Source organism: Cryptomeria japonica, chromosome 4 (genome assembly GCF_030272615.1).
Source record: "Cryptomeria japonica chromosome 4, Sugi_1.0, whole genome shotgun sequence".
NCBI lineage: Eukaryota > Viridiplantae > Streptophyta > Pinopsida > Cupressales > Cupressaceae > Cryptomeria > Cryptomeria japonica.
This window is the reverse complement of record NC_081408.1, coordinates 565,582,553-565,610,078: the sequence shown is the minus strand read 5'-3', so window position 1 is coordinate 565,610,078 and position 27,526 is coordinate 565,582,553. Positions and strand designations below refer to the sequence as shown.

The following is a 27,526-nucleotide window of genomic DNA, read 5'->3' as shown; positions in this document are numbered from 1 at the left end:
GTTGAGGGGTTGCTTAGATTTTTCTTTGTTGAAGATTGCAAGCTTGGTGTTATCGGTGAGTGGTGGTTGGGTGGGGATAGGGGGAGTGCCCACCCTTATTCTCTTTTGGGGTTTTTCTCTACATGAAAGACGTGAGGGCTCAAATGGCCATGCCTTGTGGAGATCTGTCGCAAGCTTCTCCGAACCTGGACTTTCGAACAGTTGTTGGTTCGAAGTCCCCTATTCAGAGTACTAAGGTTTTTGTTAACAGTCTTTTTGCTTCGGGTGAAGGTAATGCGGATGTCGGCTCGTTGGTTGGTTCTCAGGTCACAAAAATTAATGGGTGTTTGGAGAAGTGTAAAGAGAGGCCAACATTGGTGATTCCTCCAGAAATGATCTCTGAGGATGTGGAATACTATTCGAAGCATTATTTGTATTGCAAGTTTTTTGGTATGAGGATCTCATTGCAGTTTCTGGATAATTGGGCTCAGAGGACTTGGGCACCAGAAGAAGAAATGGATATTATGTTGCTTGCAAACAATTACTTCATGGTTACATTCAATTGCATGGAGGATTGCAATAGGATCTTTGAAGGAGGCTCGTACTTTTATAACCAGGTGGGATTATTCATCAAACCTTGGCATGCGGGATTTAACCCTTCAAAGGAACTCCTGAATCGGGTCTCAATGTGGGTTCAATTACCTCGATTTCCGGTGGAATGTTGTCGGGAGGATGTGTTGCGGATGCTCGCTTCATTGCTTGGGAAGCCTATTAGATCTTCATCGCAAACCTTGGGGAGAAAGGTAATTACTTTCGCTCGTATTTGTGTTGAAATTGATCTTAGTAAGCCTTTGTCAGATGCTATAGATATGTGTGCGGGCTCTTATTCTTGGGTCCAACAGCTGGATTATGAGACTTTACCATTTTGGTGTCGTTTATGTCATGAGTATGGTCATTTGCAGCGCAAATGCCCTAGGTCTAAACCGACTGTGCATCAACCTCAACAATCGTCCCGTAACCTTGATGGGGTTGATAAAGGAAAAGCTCCCATGTCTGGTGTGGCTGTGGGTGTTGATGGTTTTGTCCCAGTTAAGACAAAGAATAGGAATCTAGGTCAGAAGAGGTCTTTGCAGGAAAGTCAAGAGGAGGATACCTTTAACGGATTTGAAGCCTTGGATGACCTTAGTCAGTAGGAGGTGAATCTGGGGATGATTCCTTTAGATCATAGTGCAGTAGGGTTGATGCATGCTAGTGTGAACTTTGATCCTTCTCAGGGTTTGCAGGAGGTTGGAAGTCAACAGATGGAGATGGATCAACAAGTATTGGCTCAAATGGGACCCATCTCTAGTGCTGAAATGAAGATAGTTGGTGGGGATATTTCTCCTGCAACACAAAAATTGGACTCTGCTAGGGTTAAAAGTAATAAGATCTCTTTACATCTAGGTCTTCTTCAGAAAGACATCAAGAAAGGTGCAATGAAGAAGAATTCGAAGGTTGGCAAAAAGAAGGAATTGGATAAGATTAAATTGATGGGGGATAACTTGGTTGAGTCAGGGTCAGTAAAGACTCTGGATTCTCATTTTTCTAATCCCTCGAAATGATTGTGCTTTCATGGAATGTGAGGGGCTTGAACAATGGCCCTAGACAAAAAGTTGTTCGGGAATTGATTAGGAGTCATTCTCCTGATGTCCTTTTCTTGCAGGAAACTAAACTATATGTGGAAAGTATGTTGGATCTGGTGCCTAAGATATGGGGGAGAGGTGAATGTCAGTGTATTGGGGCATTTGGCTCCTTTGGAGGTGTGGCTTGTCTTTGGAACCCCTTGAGGATTCACCCTATATGGTGGGTTTCTTCCAAATCATCTTTATTTGGGGTTGCCTCTAGTCTTGAGACTGGGGAATATATCATGCTTACTAACATTTATGCCCCCACTGATATTCAGGGTAAACAAAATTTGTGGTCTCATATTTCTTTTATGCGTCGGTTTTTTCCTTTTCATCCATGGATTATGGCGGGTGATTTCAATGCCATTTTAGAGTTGAGTGAGAACAAGGGTGGTGTTATGCAGTTGGAGCCTTCTTCCTCCCTTCTGCAAGATAGTATATCAACCTTGAATCTTGTTGACATCAAGCCCGGTAATGGCCTGTTCACTTGGAACAACAAGAGACTAGGGGAGTATTGGATTGCGGAGAGGCTGGATCGCTTTCTGGTTTCTAGTTTTTGGATTGGTGGGGGATGGTCCACATGCTCCAAGATTTTAGATTGGAAAGGTTCAGACCACTGGCCCATCAAATTGGTGTCCTCTTCTTCTCAGGTCGCTCACACTCCTTCATTCAAATTCCATCTTATGTGGTTGCGAGATTCTTCTTTGCAGGTTCATGTTGCAGAGTGGTGGAAGAAAGGGAGGCCAGCCTTTGGCACTGCCATGTACACTTTTGCCAACAACTACAATTTGTTAAGTTCTAGCTTAAGCGATGGAATCGTCAGTGTTTTGGTAATATCTTTCACGCTAAGACAACTACTCAATTAGAGTTGAATGGCATTACTAGAGAGATTAGAGAGAATGGATTGTCAGAAGCCTTGCTTAGGGAAAGAGTCAGGGCAGTCAAGGTTTTAGAGGAATGGGAGCTTAGGGAGGAAATCTACTAGAAACAGAGAGCTCGTATTGATTGGCTTCAAGCGGGGGATAAGAATACTGCGTTCTTTTTCAATTTGGTGAAAGCAAGAAGGCATGGCAATTCCATCCCTGTTCTGGTTAATGATAGAGGTAAGCAATGTTTATGCTTGCAGGAGATTTCTAGGGAGTCTTTGCAGTATTTCTAATCCCTTTTTAGTGAGGATTCTTAGGGGGAATCAGAAGAGGAAAATCAGGTTCTTTCTTGTATCCCTTCTCTAGTTACTAGGGAGATGAATGGGCAACTTATGAGTCCTATTTTGTTGGACGAACTTGAGAGGATTGTTTTTCACATGAAGAAGGGGAAGGCGCCTGGACTAGATGGGTTTCTGATTGAGTTCTATCAATAATTCTGGGATATTATCAAATTTGACTTATTGAAGGTGGTCCAAGAGTCCCAGAGGAGTAAGCAGATGCTTCGGACTTTGAATGTGACTTTCATTGCACTCATCCCCAAGTGTGATGGGACTGATCGGTTAGGCCAGTTCCATCCTATTTCTCTTTGTAATGTGATTTATAAGATTATTTCTAAGCTGATAGCGGAAAGGTTGAAGAATTGTCTTGGGGGGGTCATTTCTGAAGAGCAAAGTGGGTTTGTGTAGGGCCGTCAAATCTTGGATGGAGTGGTCATTGCTACTGAGACCATTCATTCTATGGCAGCTTCCAAGGAAAAAGCTATGTTTATCAAGCTGGACATGGCAAAGGCTTATGATAGAGTTTGATGGTCCTTTCTCCAGAAGGTTCTTAGGGCATTTGGTTTTGCTGATGAATGGATCCAATGGGTTATGAGTTGTGTTTCGTCTACCTCATTCTCTATGCTAATTAATGGAGATCATACTGAGTTGTTTGGTGCATCTAGGGGCCTTCGTCATGGGGACCCTCTTTCCCCGTACTTATTCATTCTTTTGGCTGAGGGTCTGGGGAGATTGATTAAGTATAATGTGGGACTGGGTACTATTCATGGTTGGAGTTGGGGTAATGACATACCTCCTCAATCCCATTTGCAGTTTGTGGATGATATGGCCCTGATGGGACTGGCTAGGATCAAAGAAGCTATAAATCTGTGTAAAATCTTGGATGTCTATCTGGGGGTTTCTGGCCAGTTGATCAATGAGGATAAATCTTCCATTATTAGCTTCAACACACCTAGAACTATTCAGTTGAGGATTGCTCATATCTTGAAATTCCAGGTCGGGTCTCTTCCCTTGACTTACTTGGGTATTCCTATCTCTGCTGGTAATCCTCCCAGGGACTCTTGGCAGGGTATTCTAGACAAATTTCGCATGAAGGTTGAACATTGGACTCATAGATGGTTATCCTTTGTTGGGCGGGTTCAACTGATCCAATCGGTGGTCCATGCTCTTTCGATTTATAGGTGTATGCTCCAAGTGGCCCCAAAGTGGTTTCTGAAGGAATTAGATTCTTTGACAAGGCAATTCTTATGGGCAGGCAACCTATCCTCCCATAAATGGAGTCTTGTCAAATGGGACTTGGTGTGCAGCTTGAAGCAGTTGGGTGGGCTTGGCTTAAGGCAGTCTTCTTTATTTTGGGAGGCTTCAGTGGCTAAATTGTACTGAAGGTGGCGTGTTGAACAGGATCGAGGCTGGGCTAGGATTTTGTCTTTCAAGTATATGCAGAGGATCCCAAAGGAGGAAATTACAAGATATCCGCTTGCGGCAAAAGGCTCTACGATTTGGAGTACTCTCAAGAAAGGGGCTACACTGATAAAAGATGGTCTTTTTTGGATCTGTAAGAGGGGAGAAGAGGTGCTTTTTTGGTTCGATTCTTGGGATAGCTATCCCCCCATTATTGATCAATTTCCTAATTTAGTGAATCTTTGCCAGAGGTTCCTGGAGGCAGGGTGGTCTAGAGTGAGCAACTTTAAGTCTGTTTATAGGTGTGGGCAACTGGAGATGGCGCGGTGGAAGATTCCTAATGAATGGTTGGTTGTTGATATGGAGGAAGATTGCGTTGAGCTTCATGACATTTTGGCTTGTAAACACTATAGTTCCCTTAAGGATATGGATAGACTTGCTTGGTCCCCGAATCCTAAGGGTGTTTTTACTATTGCCAATGGGTACCAGGAGTTGTTGTTCCGTCGCTTGGAGGGGAGGGAGGTGCACTTGTGGAAATGTGTTTGGAACAATTTCTCTTGGCCGAAGTGTAACTGTTTTGCTTGGACTTTGGCTTTGAATAGGTGTCTTACCTGGGACAATATTCGCAAGAGTGGGTTCTATGGGCCTTCCATCTGTGTTTTGTGTGGTAATAGAGAGGAGGATTCCTCTCAACTGTTCTTCAGATTCCCTTTCTCGTTTTTGCTCTGGCATTATTGGTGGGGGGTGTGAAAGCACCCCTGTGTTCACGCAGATTCTTTGGTGGAGTTTTGGAGCAGTTTGGGCAGGCCTCCTATTTTGTTCTCTTTTCTCCAGACTGTTTGGCACATTGGGGCCATTTTTATACTTTGGCAGATCTAGTAGAGAGGAATAGGAGGATCTTTAGGGATTTCAAACTGTTGGTTCAACAAGTGTGGAATAGAATCATTGGCATGATCTAGGAGACGATGGAAGCTAAATGTGAGCTGAATTTTCCTCTAGAAAGAGGAGAGGATGATATTGTGAGTAGGTTGGGTTTGCAGGAGATGTCTCCTATCTCAGCTTGTGTCAAGAGAGGTAGACATGCTAAGCAGAAGGTTCAAAGTGTGGGAACTTGGTTGCCTCCTTAAGATGATTTCATTAAGATTAACACCGATGGCTTCTCTTAGGGTGATCCAGTTCCTGCTGGGATTGGGGGGGTTGGTAGGGATTGAATGGGGGTTGTGGTTTTCTTCTTTTCAGTTCATAAAGGGCAGTAGTCTAATAATTTTATGGAGGGACTAGCAATTTTCTATGCCCTGGAGCGTGCATATGAGTTGGGGTGGCGTAAGGTCATTTGTGAATCGGATTCACAGATTATTGTTAATCTATTGATTGAGAAGAAGGTGAGTGAGATTAATTGGTAGCTGGCAGGGATTGTGCACCAGATTTTGCAAATTATTGCTATGATGGAGAGGGTGTCTTTCATCCACATTCCTCATGAATGGAATAGAGTTGCGGATTGTTTGGCTAAGTGGGCTTTGGAACATGGTGATGTTTGGAAAGTTGAGGGTTGGGAGCATCTTCCCCCTGATTCCTGCCAGGACTTGCATAAGATCTTCGCTAAGGATATGGAGAGTTATGAAGCTGGATGATTTTTGGTTGGGTTTGTTGTTCTCTTCTGGAGCCTTGTGGCTCTGGCTTTCGTGTGTAATGTTGGTTTCTAGTTATTAATAAAAAAATTACCCTTTTATTCAAAAAAAAAAAACTATCATCCAATAGAATGGTACACAAAATAATTTTGATATTTGAACATACATTTGAGATAAAATATACATTAGAACATTTAATCAAACTATTTTAATTCTAGCATGTCATGGGGTAAAGTATGCCAAAGAAATCATATTTGTTCATTATTCTACATAACAAAATATTGTATTATTATATTTCTATTAAACTATTGACCAAAGCAAAAATAACTGTAGACACATAAAAATGACTTCTAAATTAAATAAATATTTAATGTTTATTTAATCCACTAGTCATTCTTCTATTAATTAAATTAATTCACACCTTCATCTATTAATTAAATAAATTAATTCATCTAACCATATTTTGACTTTTAATTAAATAAATCATATTTATTTGATTAAATACCTCTTCATATTTAATCAAATTTACATTTAATTAAATACTTTCCACACATAAATAAATCAATATTTATTTAAATCTCTCAAATCCAAGTTGCAATCAATAATTGAAATAAATCAATTTTATTTTAATTAAATCCAAAAAAATCCTCCCACTTGCATGCTTAAATCCCTTCTAGATTCTTCTAATCCTTTCCAATTTAACCTAAACCCCCTCATAAACATTTGCACATTTCTTAAGAAAAAGGTCACTTCTCAAAAACCTCTTTAGTCTTCAATAACCATTAAAGGCTTTTTGTCTTCAAATGGTTAACCTCTAAAGTCTTCCAAACCATTAAAAACTCTTACATGACCATTAATGGTTAACTCAAACTCAACCTTGGGTTAGAGACTTTCTCTCTAACTTAACTATCATTTTAACCTAGGGGTCTCTTCAAGCATTCATTGATTTGACTATGGTTATCCTTTAACCCTTGCACATTCTTTTATCATTTGGATAAAAGTATTAACCATTAACTCAACCCTAACCAACCCCCTAGGGTGACCACCATGTCTTCTCAAACATTTAAAGCCTCTTCTCTCTCCTCTCAAGCCATCTCATGTTGACAATTGTCACCATTTCATTGGTGAAAATTGTAAACATGGATTGACGATCTTTCAATCCTAGCCCTTGTTAAGATTACTCAAACTTAACCATCCAATTGCCCATTCTTCTATAAATAGGCCTCATTTCTCTCATTATCCATCAACCAAGTTTCATGCATCCAGATTATAGTCTATCAAAGTTTCAAGTTATGCCTCTTTTTGTTGCAAATCATCATCTTAATCATTTAGAAGCATTATTAGTATATCATTTCATATCATTAGCATAACGTTTCATATCATTAGCATAGTATATCATGTTAGCATATATCATATTAGCCTAGTATATTATCATTATCATAGCATAACTCTCATCTTAATAAGTTAATCATATAGACCTTAGTTGTATATTGCATATAGATTATTTTTAACCATTATCACTCATTCTTGGAGTTGTCATTCCAAAGGTCAGTTGCTCAATGATCTGAGAGCAACCATTGACTTGAGAAATCCTATGAGATAGAGAACAATGAGACACCTTTTGAAGGATTTTACTTGTTTAACTAGTTTACCAAGTTAGTCTTTATGTCTAAAGTTTCATTGGTATGTTAGTTTCTTGTCTTTTTGATTAATCAATTGACACCACTATTTTAGCATACAATAACTATTCAGATTATTAATATTATTATTATTATATGAATTGATTGAGATAATTACAAAGTTAAATGATTTCATGATGAAGATATACAAAATTGATTGATTGAGTAGGAGCTGAGAGGTAGAAGTGAAGATAAATAATATAAAATTAAATAATAATAATAATAATAATAATAATAGATTATTATTTTTATTTTTCATCCATTTAAGTGTGACAAACACGTCAAATTAAATGCTTCTCATTTGTATTGATGGACATTTTTGTGTCCATATGTGAATATAATACGCCTTCGACATAATTAGAGTATTTAATCAAACTATTTTAATTCTAGCATGTCATGGATTCATTTATTACCAACTAATAATTTCTAATGAATGCATTAGTTTCCTCATCTAGGAATAACTTAGAACACAAAATAAATAAATAAATAATATTAATAAATTATAATTAATTTAATTTATGAAATAGTATATACAATCAAATATTAATTATACATATTTAGGTATAATTTAATAAAAATATTAATATTAATTTATACATAAAACTAAATATTCAAAACTAAAAAACTAAAATAAAAAAGAAAAAAATAGAAATTTTGCTTGATATTGCATAATTGTCACCAACAATAAAGGGGGGTCTCATGCATTCTTCAGTTGATGTGGCATCACATGATTGATTGCTTAATACAAGTAATGGTACATTTCATTCGGTTATGGGTATTAAAGTCACAAATATTGGTGCAATGTTGTCCAAAAAAATAAATGAATGATATTAAATCAACAAATACTATCACTTCGCACACCAGTAGTGAACATAGCTAACTTCACACACCTAGAACTTTCAAACCGTACATCCGATTTTGATTTTTTTTAGGTTGTCTTCATATACAACTTAGTTGCTTACAACTAAAGATCTGACTGTTGGGTAGTAGCGATGCACGTTGTCGAATTCATTATGTCTGCAAAGGTCAAAACGTGGTCATTTAAAAGTGTCGTCCAATACATAATCACCTTTGTGCCAATAGTAGATAACTCAAAATATCTAGTAGTAATCCAATAGTAGTGGACAAATGCCCCAATAGTTATGCACAAATGTCTCAGTAATGGTGCAAAAATAGACTAATTATGGTAAAAAAAGCTAAAATATTATCTACTATTGATAATTAATGAACTTTTCATTATCAATTTTTTGAACTCCTTTACAATCTAATAGCGGGAGGGAGAGGGTTCTCGGTTGACAAAAAGTTGTCCACTGCTGATACCTTCCCCTACCCTGTCCTCTCCCCTAAGTTCAAAATTTTAAAGTTGTGTGTTATGGTTTTACTTTTGCTTACAGTGATCTACAGATCAAACAAAGTATAAATGGACAAAGTGCAGTGTAGGGTGCAATCTGTACCAGGTAATAAGAATACATCACAGTTGTGCACTTTAACACACAAGTTTAGCGGAAAATAATGAAGCGTAGCCAAGCAAGTAGGACAGGGGGCCGGTGGGTTATGAACGAAATCCTCAGTGACGAAACGGAAGGATGCTGAGTGATGATTCGACGAATGACAACAAACGAAATCCTTCTCTTGTTTGCTCCTACTGTCTGCTGTTAATACGAGTCCAGCACAAAATGCATTTTTCGGTTTTCCAGATTTCCTTCTTGTTGCAAGACTTAACACACAAAATACGTAATAAAGACGGCATCTAGTGTTAGTAGACAGTCAATTAGGGTTTTGCTGGTCAAGAAGTCAACAAAAATATTTTAACAAACTAACCCTGTTCGATTCCACGGGCGACCCAGATCTGTATCCAATCATGGTACGACTCATTCCTGGAAACGCTATTATTTGCAGCTAATATGGTAAGCATAGTTTTTTAAATGGAGGATTATTCATCCTTTTCAATTAAGAGTCAAACACTGAGGGTAACCATTCCCCAAATTCGTCCTGATACAATCTCGGTTTTATCCTTATGATGTAACTTCACCAATAGACCAAAGATCCGTTGAAAACATAACTTGTTTTTGATAAATACCCAATTCTAAATAAAAACCTTTTTAAAACCTTTTTCGAAATAATTTTCATGTATATCTTAAAGGCTTGAAATAATATTGTATATTACATTGGGCCCAAAACAATCTAAAAAAATTACATTATCTAACCCCAAGCTCTTGAACTGCATATTAAATTGCTTAAGAGCGACTATTTAAAAGCAAATGGTGTTATATGCTAAATAAAAGAATGGAAACTTGTATGTTCTGGGAGTTTAATAATGCAATGACATACCAATATTTTTGGGGATTTATCACTGACCTCTCAATGAAAATCCTCTTTAGTACAAGTCCACATAGGTGAATCGGAGAGAGCTTAACAACAGAAATTCCTCTCCAATGACCTAACAGTGAAGCAGCTATCTAGATTTAAAATTAAGTAAATATTGCTGCTAGGGTAAAAGCAACGGCTGATTATTCAACATAAGATAAGATTTGTAATTCCTTTACATGATCCAATGGAGGCAAAAAATTATGGCATTGATGCAAGCTTCTGTTTTCTGTTATGGATCCTAAAGCATGGTTCTGGGGTAAAGATGTTGATCTAACTGTCAAACTAATGTCAGTTGATCTGCTCCTGCTGCAGCTTTTACCTGGTCTTGAACATCATAATGTTTAAGCATGCTTCTAAGCTCAGCCAGCATGGTCCCTGCATCACAAATACACGCTGAAGTCTGCCTTCCTGATAGTGTAGCCCCTTCCATGCTGTCGATATAGTCCTGTAGAATCATTTTAGAGTTATAAGGAACATATATATACATCTCCATATTGTAGATTGAATAAAGATCTCAAAAAGACTTGTTATTAGATAGTACAACGTATCATATTGTTTCTAATAAGTACAGCAAATATTGGTTTATATATAAAAGAAAGTGATTAAAAATTTCCCAATTAAGAACATGAAGTTAGATTGGTACATCAACTAAAACTTTGTAAAGGTCCAAGACTAGCAATTGAGAACCGCATAAGAAAACAGGCCAAAAGTACCGAAGTAGCTAGGTGATGAAGAGACAATTCGAATTCCTTGATATAAGATGACATTCTTCTAACATAATAGTAAGATGTTAGATAGCCAACATAAGAAAACATGGCATGAAAGATTAGAAGCTAAGTTGCCAGGTTCTTCCCTTGGGGATCTCGGTCTTATACCCAACCAATCCAGGTATCAGTCTTGCACCTCTTGCAACGGAGCATGGTTTAGCAAATATATTTCCAATAAAGAAAACACTTTCTAAATGTTTTACAAACTCATTTGATACATTTAGTGACTATATTTTGCATTTAAAAAAATTAAGAAGTATTTCTTCAAATCGCCTAGTTTTTTCAAGCTCTCACCAAGTCAGATTTGGGATTGATGAAGAGACAATTCGAATTCCCTGACTTAAGATGACATTCTTCTAACATAATAGTAAGATGTTAGATATCCAACATAAGAAAACATGACATGAAAGATTAGAAGCTAAGTTGCCAGGTTCTTCCCTTGGGGATCTCAGTCGTATACCCAACCAATCCAGGTATCAGTCTTGCAACGGAGCATGGTTTAGCAACTATATTCCCAATTAAGAAAACACTTTCTTAAAGTTTTACAAACTCATTTGATACATTTAGTGACTATATTTTGCATTTAAAAAAATTAAGATTTAAGCATCTCTTCAAATCGCCTAGTTTTTTCAAGCCCTCACCGAGTCAGATTTGGGATTGCTAGGTTTGCAATCTATGGTTCTAAGTTCTAACCATCCCAACCAAGTGGTATTTGTCTCCCTCTCTATAATAAACAACCCTTTTTTCAGACATGTAAGAGCTACCAAAACAACCCCACACACATCCAATGAAACAACATTAAGCACTTCATCACAATTTTTTTTATTAACACCAAAATTCAATTTACATTGCTTAGTAATGGGCATATCAGCACCATTCTTGATCCAACCCAAAGCACATCACTTGCGGTGTTGAACAATTTCTAAACCAAGGTTTTCAACGAATTCTAGAGAAATGGTGTTAGCTAGGGAACAAGAATAAAAAAGTGCATGAACTTTAACATTTTTTATTTGAATCTTAATGCTAAGAGACTATATATGCTCCTTGTGCGCTTATGACTAGGCATAAACAAATCTCCTTTGTAGTGTGTTAGTACCCAAATTCACTACCCCTAAAAAATTATGTTTAATCATTTCTATAGAAAATGCCATGTCATTCTTGTCACATCAATGCCAACTAGTTTAACTTTCTTATCATGGTCTATCTTGGTCTACAAATGACGCATGCAGGTTGCTTGTCACAAAAATTATCAATCTACGAATCTTGAAGGAGTCTTCAACTCCAACACCAACAAAAGAGAGTAAAAGAAAGACTATGATGGTAGATACCAAGTGCAAGCAGGAAGGATCGAGGCTAAAGAAAATCTTCTTTGGCACATCAAAATAAAGTCATATATGAGGTATGTAATATCACCAACAATTTTTATTTTTATTTTTACCAATTTTGCAAACACACCAACACTCGTTAGGGTTAGAATAATGAAATCTAAACCAACTAAAAGGAACCCTTCCACCTTTTGATCACCGAGAGCCCAAACTAGGAGGGTGAGAGCATACAGTGACAAAGGATCGTTAGATGCAACTCTAAAAATGCAGATTACAATACTCAGGCGGCAAGCCAACCCCTTATGCTTATACAACGGGATATTGAAACCAATGCAATCACCTGGCGGTAAACCAGCCAAGGAACTGAGAATACAATCACTCAACTGCTTGTGCAGCGGGAGGACAAGAAATAGAAATTAATATCAACTCCACCACTTATTTAGCGGGAGGACAACATTACATCAACTCAAGATAGGCGGCTAAGCCAGCCTCTTCCACTTATGCAGTAAAAACCAAATAAGAAATCAGAAAGATAGTTGTTAGTACTACTAACCAGCTTTACAATTCATTAAAAAGATTTCTGTATATAAGAAATATTGTTAATCTAAGATAGGCGGCTAAGCCAACGTCTTCCACTTATGCAGTGGGACAACAAAAAGCAAAAATGTTGCTGTTAATACTACTAACCAGCATTACAATAAATAGAGAATTTGATAACCAAGTGTTGATAAGAGCTGACAACTGCAACGACACCTCCAATCATCATCTAACCACCCAATCTACTCACTCTCTCAAAATCACACCCAAAATCCAACTTTCAAAAATCTGATATTTCTGACAGCAAGCTGGAAATGCATAACTAACAACACCAAACCACACCAAAAAGCTCCTAACTCACTCAAATCACCCCACAACACACCCAAACTGACAATAAACCTTAAGAAACCAAATACCAACTGAAAGACAGCATCAACATGACCTCAAACCCAACAACACGCTTCCCAATGCAAACCCCAAAGAAGTACGTCTAAGCTGAAAGGTACGATTTGCATTATAAAATTGAAGACTCAAAATTAGAAGCTGGAAACTTACAAATATCATTGCTTGATGCATATAAATATTTAGAGCCAATACCCAAAATCACCAGGAGCCCACACAGAGACTTAGGAGTGAAAATATGCTTTAGCCATGATGCCATCCAGCAACCAGGAAACACACAAAAACTCGCACAAAACAGAAAACCAACTGTTGCAAACCATTCTCAATATGCTCTATCTATTCCCCTGAGTGAGAAATAGTCTCTCCATAGCTAGGTGCTATATCTCAAGCACGAAACTAACATAGGCTAGGAAGCTCGCAATTTCGAAGCACAAATCTGGCACCATTCCGGGAGCACTTCGTTATACAAATTTTCATAGATGCCAAATGAGAAGCCCAACACTCTCATTTATAGATTTTGAAGGCTCAAATTCAAATTCAAATTCAAATGGTGCCAAATTCCCCTTATTTCACTTTCATGTCATTTCATGACACCCTCCCCCTCAAATCGAACTTTTTGGAGATAATTTAAGGTGTATAAAATAATAATAATACATTTGAACTTTGACACCCCATCTCCATGTCTCCTAGTTGCACTTTTTGAAGGTCACCAAGTTATAAAATAATAACATTATAAAACATAAAATACACTAATCCTTGGCGCCACTTGACTTAGGAAATAAAAATAATACTTCTCCCTTCCTAAGTCGTCCAACCAAATATTAAAACCTCATGCTAAGGTATTAATATATATTAAAATTACTTTCTTCTCAAATACTGATTATTGCCAAATTGAGCCGGAGACTGAAGTATTGGAAATCACCAAAATTGAACTGAGTTGGAGCTCTGAATTGAACTGCTAAAAATAGTCATATGAGTGAATACAGGATCCTGCCAAAATAATACTGCCAGAAATAGCCACTGAGCTGAGCTGCAAAATCCCTGTCAAAAAAATACTTAACTATAAATAGCATACTGCTAAAAATAGTAAGTGTTTCCAAAGTGATTTTTACCACATTCTGAGCAACTGCTGAACTTACTAAAAATAGTAAGTCCCGAAAAGGTCCTCAAATTGGTTTGCATGTTATACCATTAAAGAGCCCACAGAAAACCCAAAAAAACCCAAACAACTCAACTGCTTCTACCTCCACTTGCTAAAAATAGTAAGTCAATCAAACTCCATAACTTGTCATGCATGTACCCTCACTGCGAAGCTTTCTGAAAACACAGAAGGAATCCAGAACCCAAACTGAAAATTTCCAACATGCAAGCCTTCGAAAATGCAAAAACATTCCCCCCAAAGGTAGGAAACCCTAATTTCTACTTCCGACTAGCCCACGGGTCTCCGAAATAGGCTAACGGTCCCCAAAACAAACTAGAGCGAAAAAGGGGACATTACAAGGTATCTCCTTCCAAGCATAAAGTTGTCACTTTGGAGAGTCCGATATTCAAGACAATCATTTTTAGTTAAGTCTAGAGATCGAACTTTCTATTTTTAATGAACTTCCTTTTTGGCATTTTGTGCCTTCTTTTTTTTTGCAAAAAGCAATAGATGGCAATGACAGAAGGTCAATAGTACAGATTCAAGTTTTATTGAGCAAAAGTGATTTATAGAGGCAATAAAATGATGGAAAACTCATCGAAGTCAAAGATTTTATGGCGTTAGTGTACGGAAATTAAAAAATGGAATAAATTTTAAACAAATTCAAAGTTGTAAATTAAACATTGAGAACTAGTGTTAATGAACTACAACCTCCACTGAAAACCAAATGGGCAACTAAACTCAATCAAGCAAAAAAAAAGAAGCATGTTTTTCTTGCCAAAACGGAGTTAAGAAACAAAGCAAAAATAGCACCTAAGTTAGTTCATGAGCCCAAGTGAAATTGGAAATAAAACAAAGCAAAATAAAAGAGAAAAAGCAATGAATTTGAACCCTTGATTCAAAGTGACACCCAAGCCAAGAAAGCGTATCAATTAAAGGCAATTAAGGATGAAATTAGAAGATCACAAGCCCTTGATTCAGATGGATGGTCATGAAGAGAAGTAGAACGAAATATATATATATATGTAGCCCTTGTAAATATCAAAGTCTGCTAATTTTCACCCTTATAAATTCTGATATTAAATATTGATCCATTGACTTTCTTGTCTCCTTTGATCTTATGGATGGTTCCTCCAATTCCCCCTTCTCAATTGAATTAATATCTTCTTTATATCTTCGTTTGTGGTAAGTCACACCTCTTAATAAGAAATGAGTCATCACTCTTCATTGCTGCCCTTTGAGAATAATAAATTATTCTTCAAATTGATCTCCCTTGGATGTCCTCCTCAAATGAGACTTTCTCCTTTTTATATCCTCCAATGTGAGGGAGAGGTCACACCTCTTCATCATGTATGCCCCTTTGGCAAGAGACACACCCTTTCCACCATTAGCACCCTTTGAAAGAGTGCAACTCTTCATTATTTCTGCCTTTTGAAAGAGTGCAACTCTTCATTATTTCTGCCTTTTGAAAGGAACACAACCTTTCACATTCGGATCTGCACTCCTTATTTATATCAGATCTGCACTTCTGATTCCCCAAATTATCCCCTCAAATGAGGTTCTCTTTACCATTTTATATCTCATGTTTGAGGGAGTCACAACTTTTCATTTCATGTCTTTGACCATTCATTAACTTAATTAAAATTTAATTACATTTAATTGTATTATTTTATATTTTAATTTTAATTTTATTATTATCATTTATCATTAAATTGTATTTCGAAGTGGGGACATTACAGAGGATGAGGATAGAATTGCTTTCAAAGTAATTATTTTATTATTTTTGAAACCTCAAAAAACTGCAGCTAGAAAACTATAAATGTGTCACTTACACATACAATGTAATGAGAGTTGATGCTAGGTTTATGTTGTACAGATAGTCATTCAAATTCAGGGTCAGTTCAATTGTTACATGTCTTTGAGTAAAGAATGTGAAGTTTAAGTTTGATTATCTCTATTTTAATCATCAATTAACATTGTTGTTCAATGCATGTTATAGTTTAGTTGTTAAAACTGAAGTGAAAATTCATCCATGAGAATAGGATATTTTATTTTTTGCTAATTTTTTGGCTCACTAAGACAGCCTAGTCTAAGCTACAGGATTCGCCAGGTACCCAAGTCCTGGCCTCTGGGACTTGATTCACCCTGCCCACCTTAGGACTCGCCAAGTTTGGGTGACTCTTGGCAAGTCCTATATCTATGGTTCAAAAGCCTATACCAATCAATACAGGTGAAAACGCAGTCACCAAATTTATTGAATGCATGAAAAGTTGATTCACTACAAGAAAGATATATATAACTTGATAGTTTAATCCAGAGGCATTACAAAGAACCAAAGTTAATAAAAAACAGGACAGAGGCTTTACATATTGCAACATGATAGAGGTTGCAACTTGTAAATAATAAAACTGATCATTTTGTGAAGATGATGGATAGAAATATACCTGCTTTGTATAAGAACCTGCAAGAAAGAAATTTTTCAGAGGAGTCTTTTGATCTGGTCTGAAAGGGTCAACTCCAGGAGCTTCACGATAAAGGGATTGTCCAATTTTAACAACGTTAGACCAGGTTACCTCTAACCCTTGTGCTGATGGAAAGAGGACCAATGTCTGCATCAAGGATGATAACTTGTTAAAATTCCCATGTCTATCAAGACAAGATTTCTAATTGAGAAATTCAAAAAAATTATTGCTCTAAAAGGGGTAAAAAAATTAGTAATGTATAAACAAAGCATTTTCTAATTAAATTACAATCTAAGTGCAATGGCAGTGAACAGATTCTTTTTCATTCCATAATTATGCAAATAGTAGTCATATACTATCTTTAATTGTGAGTTCAATTTAATTCACACAACTTATAAGTGAGAATTCAATTTGCTATAACATACAAAATCAGCAGAAACTGCATGGAAAATTTAATATATAAGCAAGTGAATGGGTGAAAAGCTATAAGAGAATAGAAATGGTTAATATAAATATGGTCATGAAAATAAGGGTAACGGTTTATGAAAATAAACAATTGAAGAATAATGCAAAATGTTGTATGTTTTAAACATTCAGCCAGAGGCATCAGGATATGCCAGGTAACGACATTGGTAGCATTAAGTTGGAGAAGAAAGACAACAATAGCATTAATATACTAAAAAATAATGCAAGTATAAATTTCAAATCGTTAAACGAGCACCAAGCCTCATCATTATCAGCTATGTAAATGACGTATGAGGTACAAGATAAGAGCTGTACCACAAAGAATCATAAGCATTTATTCATTTATAGGGTTTGAACTCTAATTCATTTAGGATCATCATCATTAAAAGAAGCAATTTGGAATGCAATAAAGGTCAGAGCTCAAATAAGTCTCTTAACCTAGGTCACTAGTTCAGGTTCAGGTTTGAGGGTTCAATAAAAAAAAAATGGTTGGGTCCGTCCATACAAAAAGTATTATGCTATATATATATATATAATTTATTAATATTTAATATTTATTATTAATAAATAAATAAAATATATGAAATATTAAAGTATATTAATATAAAAGAATATAATATATATCAATATTAACATATAAATATAAAATATGAAATATATAAATATTAATAGTAAACATATGATGTTAAGTAGAGAGCCATAATCAATCAATACAATACATACACTGCCTTCTATTTGATCAGTGTTGAAGAATCCAGGCCTCAAGCTCAGTGAGGAAGCAGCAAAAATACTGCAAGAAGTGTCATACTCGATCAGACAAATGCGAAGATGCGGCCCGGAGACAATAATGGAGCACTTACAATTTGCATTGAGGGATTTGCAGGTAGCCTTGCATGGTTTGCCAAGACATTTCATAGATCTCCAAAGATGGCATTCTGATAAAATCCAAGGATTTGAAGTCTAAGTCTATGAACAAGAGAAGCCCATCAACACGACAAACGAAGAAATATGTTATAGTTCAACAAGGTTGGAGGAGGGAAACACAACAAGGCTCTTTAGAAGACCGATGTTGATATGAGAACATGTGCAGAATGGAGGAAAGAGCCTCACATAGACACAATCTCATGACAGAATGAAAAAAAAAATGTCAAAATTTGTGTCGGGTTCTCCTGGGTTCATCTGGGATGAGCCCACAGGTTAAATAACGAGCCTTGTCTGCACCCATGAAGGACTGGATCCAAACCTTGAACCCGGGCCAGGCCAGACTGGACTGGGACTTGGGTCCTCTAGGGGGCAAATCGGTAACCTAGCTCATAACAAAGGAAGAATGTCAATGGACAAAAATCAAGCAGGAATGTTGAGGAGAATCAACTCAAAGAGCTATCCTCTCGGAAAGTGGATTCTTAAAATATTTTACCATAATGCACTTGGTAGTTACTCGTGAGCAATGGATCAAGATGGCTTTCCAAAAATCAAAGGTCCTTTTCTTTTTGTTTAATATGTTCAAACTTCAAGGTGACCACATCTTCAATTCTAAATCTCAGCCTTTCTCAAGCCATTATCAAGTGAATTGCACTAGGTTGTAAAGTCCCTCACTCCTAGTGGGATCTGGCTGTTCCACCTATATGTAATTTCCCTCTTCTCATGAGAAGTGGGATGCCTCTATACTTTGGCAGCAAAGAAATTAGTCCAAAGGGAACTTTACTCTCATGAGGACTTCTGGAATCAAGGCAGCAATGTTTGGTTGGATTTAAGGGTTGTAAATTGCAGTTAACATCTTCTTGCTAATTAGAAAACAACCTTTTTTAAGCTTCGTGACATGATTTATTACATTGGTTTGTCTATGTTGCAACTACATGCTTAGGGTCTGGAATTTAGAAATGAAACCATCAGCCTTTCAATGAAAGAAGAAAGTAACAATAGAAAATTAGAATGCTAAAAGAACTATAGCAACTAAAGTTAAATCTAAAACTAAGACTAGATATAATAGTGAAAGGTATCCCAAATGGGTCAACATTGTACAAATCAATAATCAACAAACTTTGAACTCCAGTAATGCAAAATTAGGAAGCAAGATCTCATACTACACAGAGAAAGCCACTAGCTAGCAGGTGAAATAAAAAATCAGCGTACTTTATTGAAAGAATAACAAGCCTTTTATAGGCAATACAAGGCAGTTGTCCAAATTGAGACTAACCATTCACAGAAGTCAAACTAACTCTGAAACAAACTCTAAAAATAGAAACTCCCAATTACTCACAGTTCTATCACAAAGTCTCTAAAAATATAACAACCAACTAAATGACCATTAATAAACAAACAGCTAAAAATAACAATTAAATATTCTAATACCCTCCCTTAATGGTCATTCTATCAACTACCCAACCGATGAAAAAAACTGCTTATCAAAAATCATAGAAGGTTGACTCCTCTTCAGATTGCTCAACGACATGAGCCTGCTCCTTTTGAGACCCTCCCTGATTGGACTTTTGATCAGCCAACCTCTTTCTGCAAAACCTCTGGATATGTAAAGGTCCACCATAATAGTGACATGTGATTTTCTTCTTGAACACCTCCTTAGGGTTGCGCTGTCCTTTTTGCTGAGCGGACTCACCTTTGCCTTTGTCCTTGGTAGTAAACGACTGTTCCACATTGGTCGTGTCAATGCTGCTACCAAATTGTTGTCTCCACCTAGCTTGTTGCAGGATCTTATTGCACAACTTATCAAACTACAAGTCAACATTAGTGGAGGTAATGTTGAGCATATCAATAAAGTGTTCGTAGGACCTAGGTAGGCTCTTTAGTGTGATCACGACTATATCCTCTTCCTCCATCTTGCGACCAATAGCCTCCAACTGGTCACAAATTTCCTTGATCTTCGTAAGATGTTCCTATAGTGACATCTTCTCATCCATCACAATTAAAAACATGGGCTCTTGTTGGATGTCTCATGAAGATTCTTCAAGTGATCCCAAATCTCATTAGCTATCTTGCCTAATGGCACTTCTGGAAGCATCTCATCGGTCACTGATAACTTTAGCAACATAACCGCTTCTCAGTTATGCTCATCAAAATTGGTCTGGTCGTCGCCCATCATTGCAAGACGATTTTCTTTACCCAGAACAATTTGGTCAAGGCACCAGTACTAAAAAATAGAAAGCATCCGCTACTTCCAAGTATTGTAGTTCTTGTCGTTGAAGTGTTGATTACCTTCCAACATGTAGTTGGTCAACAACACCATCCCTCCCGTTTTCTCATGTACGAAAAACAAGGCAAACTCGAGCTTCAAAAGAGGCTGATTTTTTTTTGTCAAAAACCAGGCAAAAACCTTCGGCAATAGCCAGTACAAACTTTGAAAAATCTGATTTTCAGGTCAAAACCAATCAAACTAGTTTGACACTAATCCCAAGACAAAACTTTGTTTTTGAGGAAAAAATGGTAAAACCCTTCCAAAATTTGAAAACCTTAGAAAACCCACGATTTTTTACTGAAAAATCATTCAAAAACAAAAACTTGCAAAACAAAACATTGCAAAAAATACATAAGACCCACAAAGTTTTTTGCAAAACCCTAGGTCGTAGAGGTCAAGCCCACGAAAATGCAGACCCACAAATGAAGGACCATCGCCAAAAACCCTAGGTAGAGCAAAGCATCAAGTGCAGAAAAACATCTTCAAATCTCGTCATCTAAAGAACAACGCGAAAATCGCACACAGGAAAACACGGAGGTGCCCAGACAATCGTGGTAAGCAAACATCCAGTTGCACCGCCAAAAATCCGCGCCCAAAAAAAAGTCTCTGTGAGTCGGAAAAATTTCATGCATTTTTGAACCAGAAGTTTGACGCGGCACAAACACTCCACGATCCGAAAACAAACAAAACCCTCAGATCTGGGATCAGTAATCAGATTTTTTTCATTAAAAAAATCACTTAAAAAAAATTCTGGAATATTTTCCAGGTAGCTAGGGCACGAAAAAAAATTTAAAGGCTTGTCACCTACTCTGATACCATGAAATAAAAAATCAGCATACTTTATTGAAAGAATAACAAGCCTTTTATGTTGAGACATGGACCAGCTAGGACTCGAACCTAGGACCTTCCATACGCTACTGGAGTGCTCTACCATTGAGCTACTGGCCCCTCTTGGACCAGTCCATCGTCAGTCCAGGTGTGGCTTATTTCCAACACCAACACGCCCCCTTAAGCCACACCTCTCGTGTGCTTGGGGCTCCTAGTCTGGACCTGTCTCTGATACCATGTTGAGTTCTTTCAAAATTTTGTGATCAAAATAAAAGAGATGGAGATATGATCTGAAAGTTGTATTTTATCTGCTATAACGTGTTTTAAAGATGCACCACACTTATTAATTTCGGTGTGTACATCCTCCTCAATGTAAGCATGCTATATAAGTGGATGAGGGGTTACGTAGTGAAGAGATATGTCTTCCCACGTGGGAAGACACATCTCTTCCCTACGTACCTCTCACCACTGTATATAAACTAGTCACCATTTACTTACCCGATCGGAAGGAGTGCGACTTGTTTGAGAATCGCTTTACCACCCGATACCATGAACGGTGTAACCGTAGGTCAAACGCGATAAGTTAACTTTGGTTTTATTTATCATTAGTTAATGTTAACATATTAGTATATGTAATCAAATTAATATATATATATATATATATCGGAAGCACGAAATAGTACGACCGACGTTACAAAATTTAACACTCCCTCTTAACTAGGGAGGACACATTTCATGTTAGAGAAAACATCACAATTCATCCATTGATTGTGAAGAGAGGTGATATCACACCATAGTGATATTCAGAGATATGGTTCAACAATGAATATCAAGTCTCATGATACTCACCATAACTCATAGTTATCAAGTAAGGTATGTGCACTGGCATCAAGTCACATGATGCCTACCATACTGATAATGATTTCATGGCATGTCCACGAATATTATGTTCATAATATTCACCATGAAGATCTCTATCATAATTATGGTTTATTTAATGATATCAACCAAAGATATCTACCATAATGTCTCAGAGATATATATACTATCATGACATGTCCACAGATATCAAGTCACATGATATCCATCAAGATAGTTAAATTGATAATTGTAAAATCTTCACCTTACAATATCAATTTGAAACAAGTGTTCATTATTGAAAAGTCATCACCCTTCAATAATGTTCACAGAAGGCCCATGCAGTCATGGAGTCACACACATGACAAATAAAAGAGTTTACACTTTACACACTAAACATCTTTAAATATATTAGTGTATAAGAATAAATGAGACTCTATCTCAAAATTAAATAACATTTTCAACCATACCAAGTTTATCTCTAAGTGTTCAATCTTAATCCTGGAGAGAGGCTTGGTAATAATGTCTGCAATCTGATCACCTGTACCAATATAATTCAATCGGATCACATTCCTTTCCACCATATCTCAAACATAGTGATAAGGAATCTCAATGTGTTTAGACCTGTCATGAAATACTGGATTCATTGAAAGCTTGATGCAACTCTGATTGTCACAGTAGATGACAGTAGGATTTAAGGGCTGACCAAACAGTCCTACAAGCAGTTTCTGGAGCCATACTGCTTCTCTTGCTCCCATGGAGGCTGCAATGTATTTAGCTTCAATAGAACTTTGAGCAACTGAAGACTGTTTTCTACATATCCATGAGATCATTCCTGATCCTAAACTGAAGCAACATCCTGATGTGCTTTTCCTGTCAACTACGCTTCCAGCCCAATCAGAATCAGTGAATCCATGTAGGTCAAGGTCTACATGTTTATACTTCAAACCAAAACCAATAGTTCCTCGAAGATATCTCAGAATATGTTTTGCAGCAACAAAATGTATTTCCCTAGGTTCACACATGAACTGACTTAGTGCATTAACAACATAACATATATCAGGTCTTGTGTTTACCCAATACATCAGAGATCCAATAATCTGTCTGTAGAGGGTAGGATCTGCAAACTCTGATTTTGCAGTTGCTTCCTTTAGTTTGTGCAGATTTGTCTCCATAGGTGTGGTCATGGATCTACAATCCATCATTCCAAATCTCTTGAGTATATCAATGGTGTATTTTCCTTGATTAAGGATTATACCATTTGCCTGCTGCCAAACTTCCAATCCAAGGAAGTAGTGAAGAATTCCTAAATCTTTCATATCAAACTCAGAGGCTAATTCTTTTTTACATCGAGAAATACAATTATCCTCTCCTATGATTAGTAGATCATCAACATAAAGAATAAGAATTAATAATTTACCATTGATTACCTTGTAGAGATTTGGATCTACTTCATTCTTGGAAAACCCTAATTCCAAGAGATAGTGATCAATTCTTTCATACCATTCTCTGGGGGCCTATTTTAGTCCATATAGAGCTTTCTTTAATCTGCAGACATGTGATTCAGCCTTATGAATCACAAAACCTTTAGGTTGCTCCAAATAAACTTCTTCTTCAATCTTACCATTCAGAAAAGCAATCTCAACATCCATTTGATGGACTTTCCATCCTTTAGATGCTGCAATAGACAAAACTACTCGGACAGAAGTGTATCTGGCAACAGGAACAAATGTCTCTTCATAGTCAATACCTTCTTTCTGTGAGAAACCTCTGGCAACAAACCTTGCTTTGTGCTTCTCAATGCTGCCATCTGCTACATATTTGATTTTGAAAAGCCATTTAGAAGATACCACAGATTTGCCTTTAGGCCTAGGCACAATATCCCAGACATCATTTTTCAGAATTGACTGATACTCTTCTAACATAGCATCTTTCCAAACTTGATGCTTGAGTGCATCTCCAACATAGGAAGGTTTTGCATCAATGATCTCACTCATCAAGGCAGTATAACTGGAAAATAGGTTAGGTCTCTTACTTTCTCTGAAGGTCCCCTTTGGAGCAGCATAATTTTCAGCTTCTTGAAGCATCTTTTTAGCCCAAAGTGGTCTCTTCCTAGTTTCGGGATAATTTTCTTCTAAAGGTAAGCCTTGAACTTCATGCTCAGCATCTTCAGGGGTCTCCCTCTAAATCTCAGGGGTGGAATCCTCATCCAAGCTTGTAGGAGGATCTTGGTGTTCTAATTCATTAGAGCTTTTGGACCTCCTGAATGCTATGTCTTCCTCAAAGATGACATCTTTGCCTAGTTCAATTTATCTTTGACCAAGTATGTATATTCTGTAGGCTTTAGAGGTTTCACTGTACCCAACAAATACTCCTTTCTTTCCAGAAGGTTCAACTTTGACCTCTTTTCTTTGGGGACATGAATATAGACTGGACACCCAAAGATCCAGAAATGACTTATGTCAGATTTGTTGCCAATAAAGGCTTCTTCAGGGGTTTTATTGTCAAGAAGAGAATGAGGACATCTATTTTGAATGTACACAGTTGTCCTAGATGCTTCAGCCCAAAATGAGGTTTCTATATTTTGGTCAAACAACATAGCCCTAGTAGCTTCTACTATAGTCCTATTCTTTCTTTCAACTACCCCATTTTGTTGTGGGTTATAAGGTATAGTTAACTTCCTCTTAATCCCAGCATTTATACAATAATCTTTAAACATATCAGAAGTGTATTCCCCCCCATTGTCTATTCTTAAGGTTATGATTTTCTTACCTGTCATATTTTCTGCAAGAGCTTTGAATTCCTTAAATTTAGAAAGGATTTCTTCAGACTCTTTGTACTTCAGAAAATATATCCAGGTCTTCCTAGAATAATCATCTACAAATATTACATTATATAAAAATCCCCCTAATGAGGGTACAGACATGGGTCCACATGAATCAAAATGAACTAATTCTAATAAATTTTTGGATTTACTGTTGCTAGAATTAAAAGACCCTTTAGTATTCTTTCCCAAGGCAAACCCTTCGCAGGCTCCTTCAAATTTTTGACTTAGCTTGGGTAAGCCGATCACCATCTTCTCTAGCTTAGGTAGGGCATGGAAATGAAGGTGCCCTAATCTTCTGTGCCGAAGTTCATTCGAATCTGGAGTTTCATGAATCAAAGCTAGAGGTGGAGTGGTGCAAAGTCTGTAGAGGCTCCCTTGTCTTACTCCAATGGTGTGGGCTTTCTTGATGGTGGAGTTCTTTGGCCAAGCAAGTACCTTTCCTTCCATAAAGGTTAATCTGTAACCCTTATCTTCAAGTGCAGAAACTGAGACAAGGTTTCTCTTTATACCAGGTACAAATAGAACTCCAGTCAGCTGTAGGGATATGCTTGACTTTAGGTTGATATTGCAGGTTCCTATTCCCATAACTGGATAATTTGAGTCATCACCAATTGTCACTTCTTCATTTGAACTTTCCACAAGTATATCTAGGTGCTCACGAAATCCAGTGATGTGTCGAGATGCTCCGTTGTTAATCACCCATGTGTTGAAACTGGAGGTGACTTGACTAGAGAGGGCTGAGTAGAAGACTAGCTTCTCGGAATTACTCCCTTTCTTAATTTCTGCCATTGAAGCTTGTTGTTTGATCCTGTTTGGACACTTCATTGCATAGTGCCCATATTGGTCACATCTGAAACATTGTACTTCAGAAATGTCTCTCTTCTTCTTTGAAGACCTCTTCCCATTTGAGTTGTTGTCCCTCTTTCTCTTAAAGTTCTTCTTCTTTCCTTTCTTGTGGGAATTAGAGTTTAGAACTTGAATGTCTTCATTACCATTGTTATGTTTTATTCCTCTTGTGACAAGCCGAGATTCCTCTTGAATGCAATCGGTTTTCAATCTATCAAACTTAGGAAATTTAGAACGAGCACTGATTCCTTGAATGAACAATTCCCATGAGGTAGGAAGTCCATTTAGGGCCATCATAGCAAGTTCTTTGTTGTCTACAAGATGTCCAATAGTGGATAGTTGATCCCTAAGCTCAGTGATCCTCAAGAAATAGGATGTAATTGTTTCTCCTTTATTCATCTTTATATGGTGTAGTTGATTCTTTAAGGTGAGAGACCTGCTAGTGTTGTTGATTTCATTAATGTCAGCTAGTGCTTTGAACATCTGAAAGGCCGTCTCATATTTAGAAATAAATGGTACAATGTGGTCTCTTACTGAATCCACAATTATCTTAAGGGCATTCTCACTGTCCTTGCTCCACTGAATTTTCTCTGTATCATCAGAGGGTTCAGGAATTTCACTTTTGACATGGGAGTCAATTTTATTTTCTTTCAAAACAAGCATGATCCTGAATTTCCAAGATACAAAATTTGATGCTCCATCTAATCTATCTTCAAACCTAACTCCGGTTGCCATTAGGATTATGGGAATGTGATCTTAGTAAGAGCCTGGTGAAAGTTTATGAGATCGTTACAGAATTTTAATATGATCTTCCTTAACTTCGCTCTAATACCATGTTGAGACATGGACCAGCTAGGACTCGAACCTAGGACCTTCCATACGCTGCTGGAGTGCTCTACCATTGAGCTACTGGCCCCTCTTGGACCAGTCCATCGTCGGTCTAGGTGTGGCTTATTTCCAACACCAACATTTTATAGGCAATTACAAGACGGTTGTCCAAATTGGAACTAACCATTCACATAAGTCAAACTGACTCTAAAACAAACTGTAAAAATAGAAACTCCCAGTTACTCACAGTTTCATCAGGAAGTCTCTAAAAATATAACAACCAACTAAATGATCATTAATAAACACACAGAGCTAAAAATAACAATTAAATATTCTAATAGCAGGAGAGGAGGAATCCAATCTGCAACAAAGTCAAGAGCAAAAGGATCATCGTTCTCATTGATTACCATTATGACTATAACAGAATGACCTAGGTTGATAATCTCTGGATGAACAATCATGAGAGGAAACAAGGAAATCCACCCAATTCCTCTCCTAACATCCGTGACTGGAAATCCTCTAAATGCAGGGAGAGATTTTAAAATTAGCAATGCACATCTTCCTTGGTAGTTAATAATCAGGACTGTGAAAAGTGAAGAGTAGATGATTGTCTATATCAGGAATGAGTAAGAGGATTGGAGTGTCCTAATGGCCACTCACAGAGGAGCTCATCTGGCAGATCTATCAACATCTGCACTAGTCACTGCAAATGCTAACGGATGTTTGGTTCCTCTGGATGTTATAATAGACTGAAATAAGGAAGTATCCAATCAATTCAAACCTCCCTACTGCAATTCAATTGAATGAGGGATGAGGCTGCCAAATTCTAGAGACCAGTGGGTAAAGAGATGCCCAAATCATTTTGAATTCAGAAGCGTCTGTGAAACTATGCACTTATGTTTGATCGCTCATCCTTCACAATTTAGATATGAAGGTTAGACCGAGGAAATAGTCTTATGAAAAATGATTTGCACAATGTTAGAAAACTGTCAATAAAATCCATCGTATCAAGCTCATTGGGCCACCAATCTTGTGGTATACATTTGGGTAACTTTTCTTGTGATGTAGGCCCTGAGTGTTGACTCTCTATATCTCATCTTAGGTTTAGGCCTATAAATAAATAAG

The 27,526-nt window shown here is 37.1% G+C and overlaps 1 protein-coding gene and 1 pseudogene across 2 annotated transcripts in view; both read right to left on the bottom strand.

The window, feature by feature from the left end:
* LOC131875206 (uncharacterized) overlaps positions 1-4,980 on the bottom strand; it is an 82,334-nt pseudogene extending 77,354 nt beyond the window's left edge.
* Positions 4,981-9,771: 4,791 nt separating this feature from the next.
* Positions 9,772-27,526, bottom strand: part of LOC131036090 (zeta-carotene desaturase, chloroplastic/chromoplastic) — an 81,457-nt gene continuing 63,702 nt past the window's right edge. For both annotated transcript variants that reach the window (XM_057967897.2, XM_057967896.2), the window contains 2 exons: positions 16,542-16,706; positions 9,772-10,370 (listed from right to left, as the gene is read on the bottom strand). In XM_057967897.2, the coding sequence (XP_057823880.2) occupies positions 10,203-10,370; positions 16,542-16,706 (333 nt within the window). In that variant the 3' untranslated portion in view covers positions 9,772-10,202. The remainder of the gene's footprint in view (positions 10,371-16,541; positions 16,707-27,526) is intronic.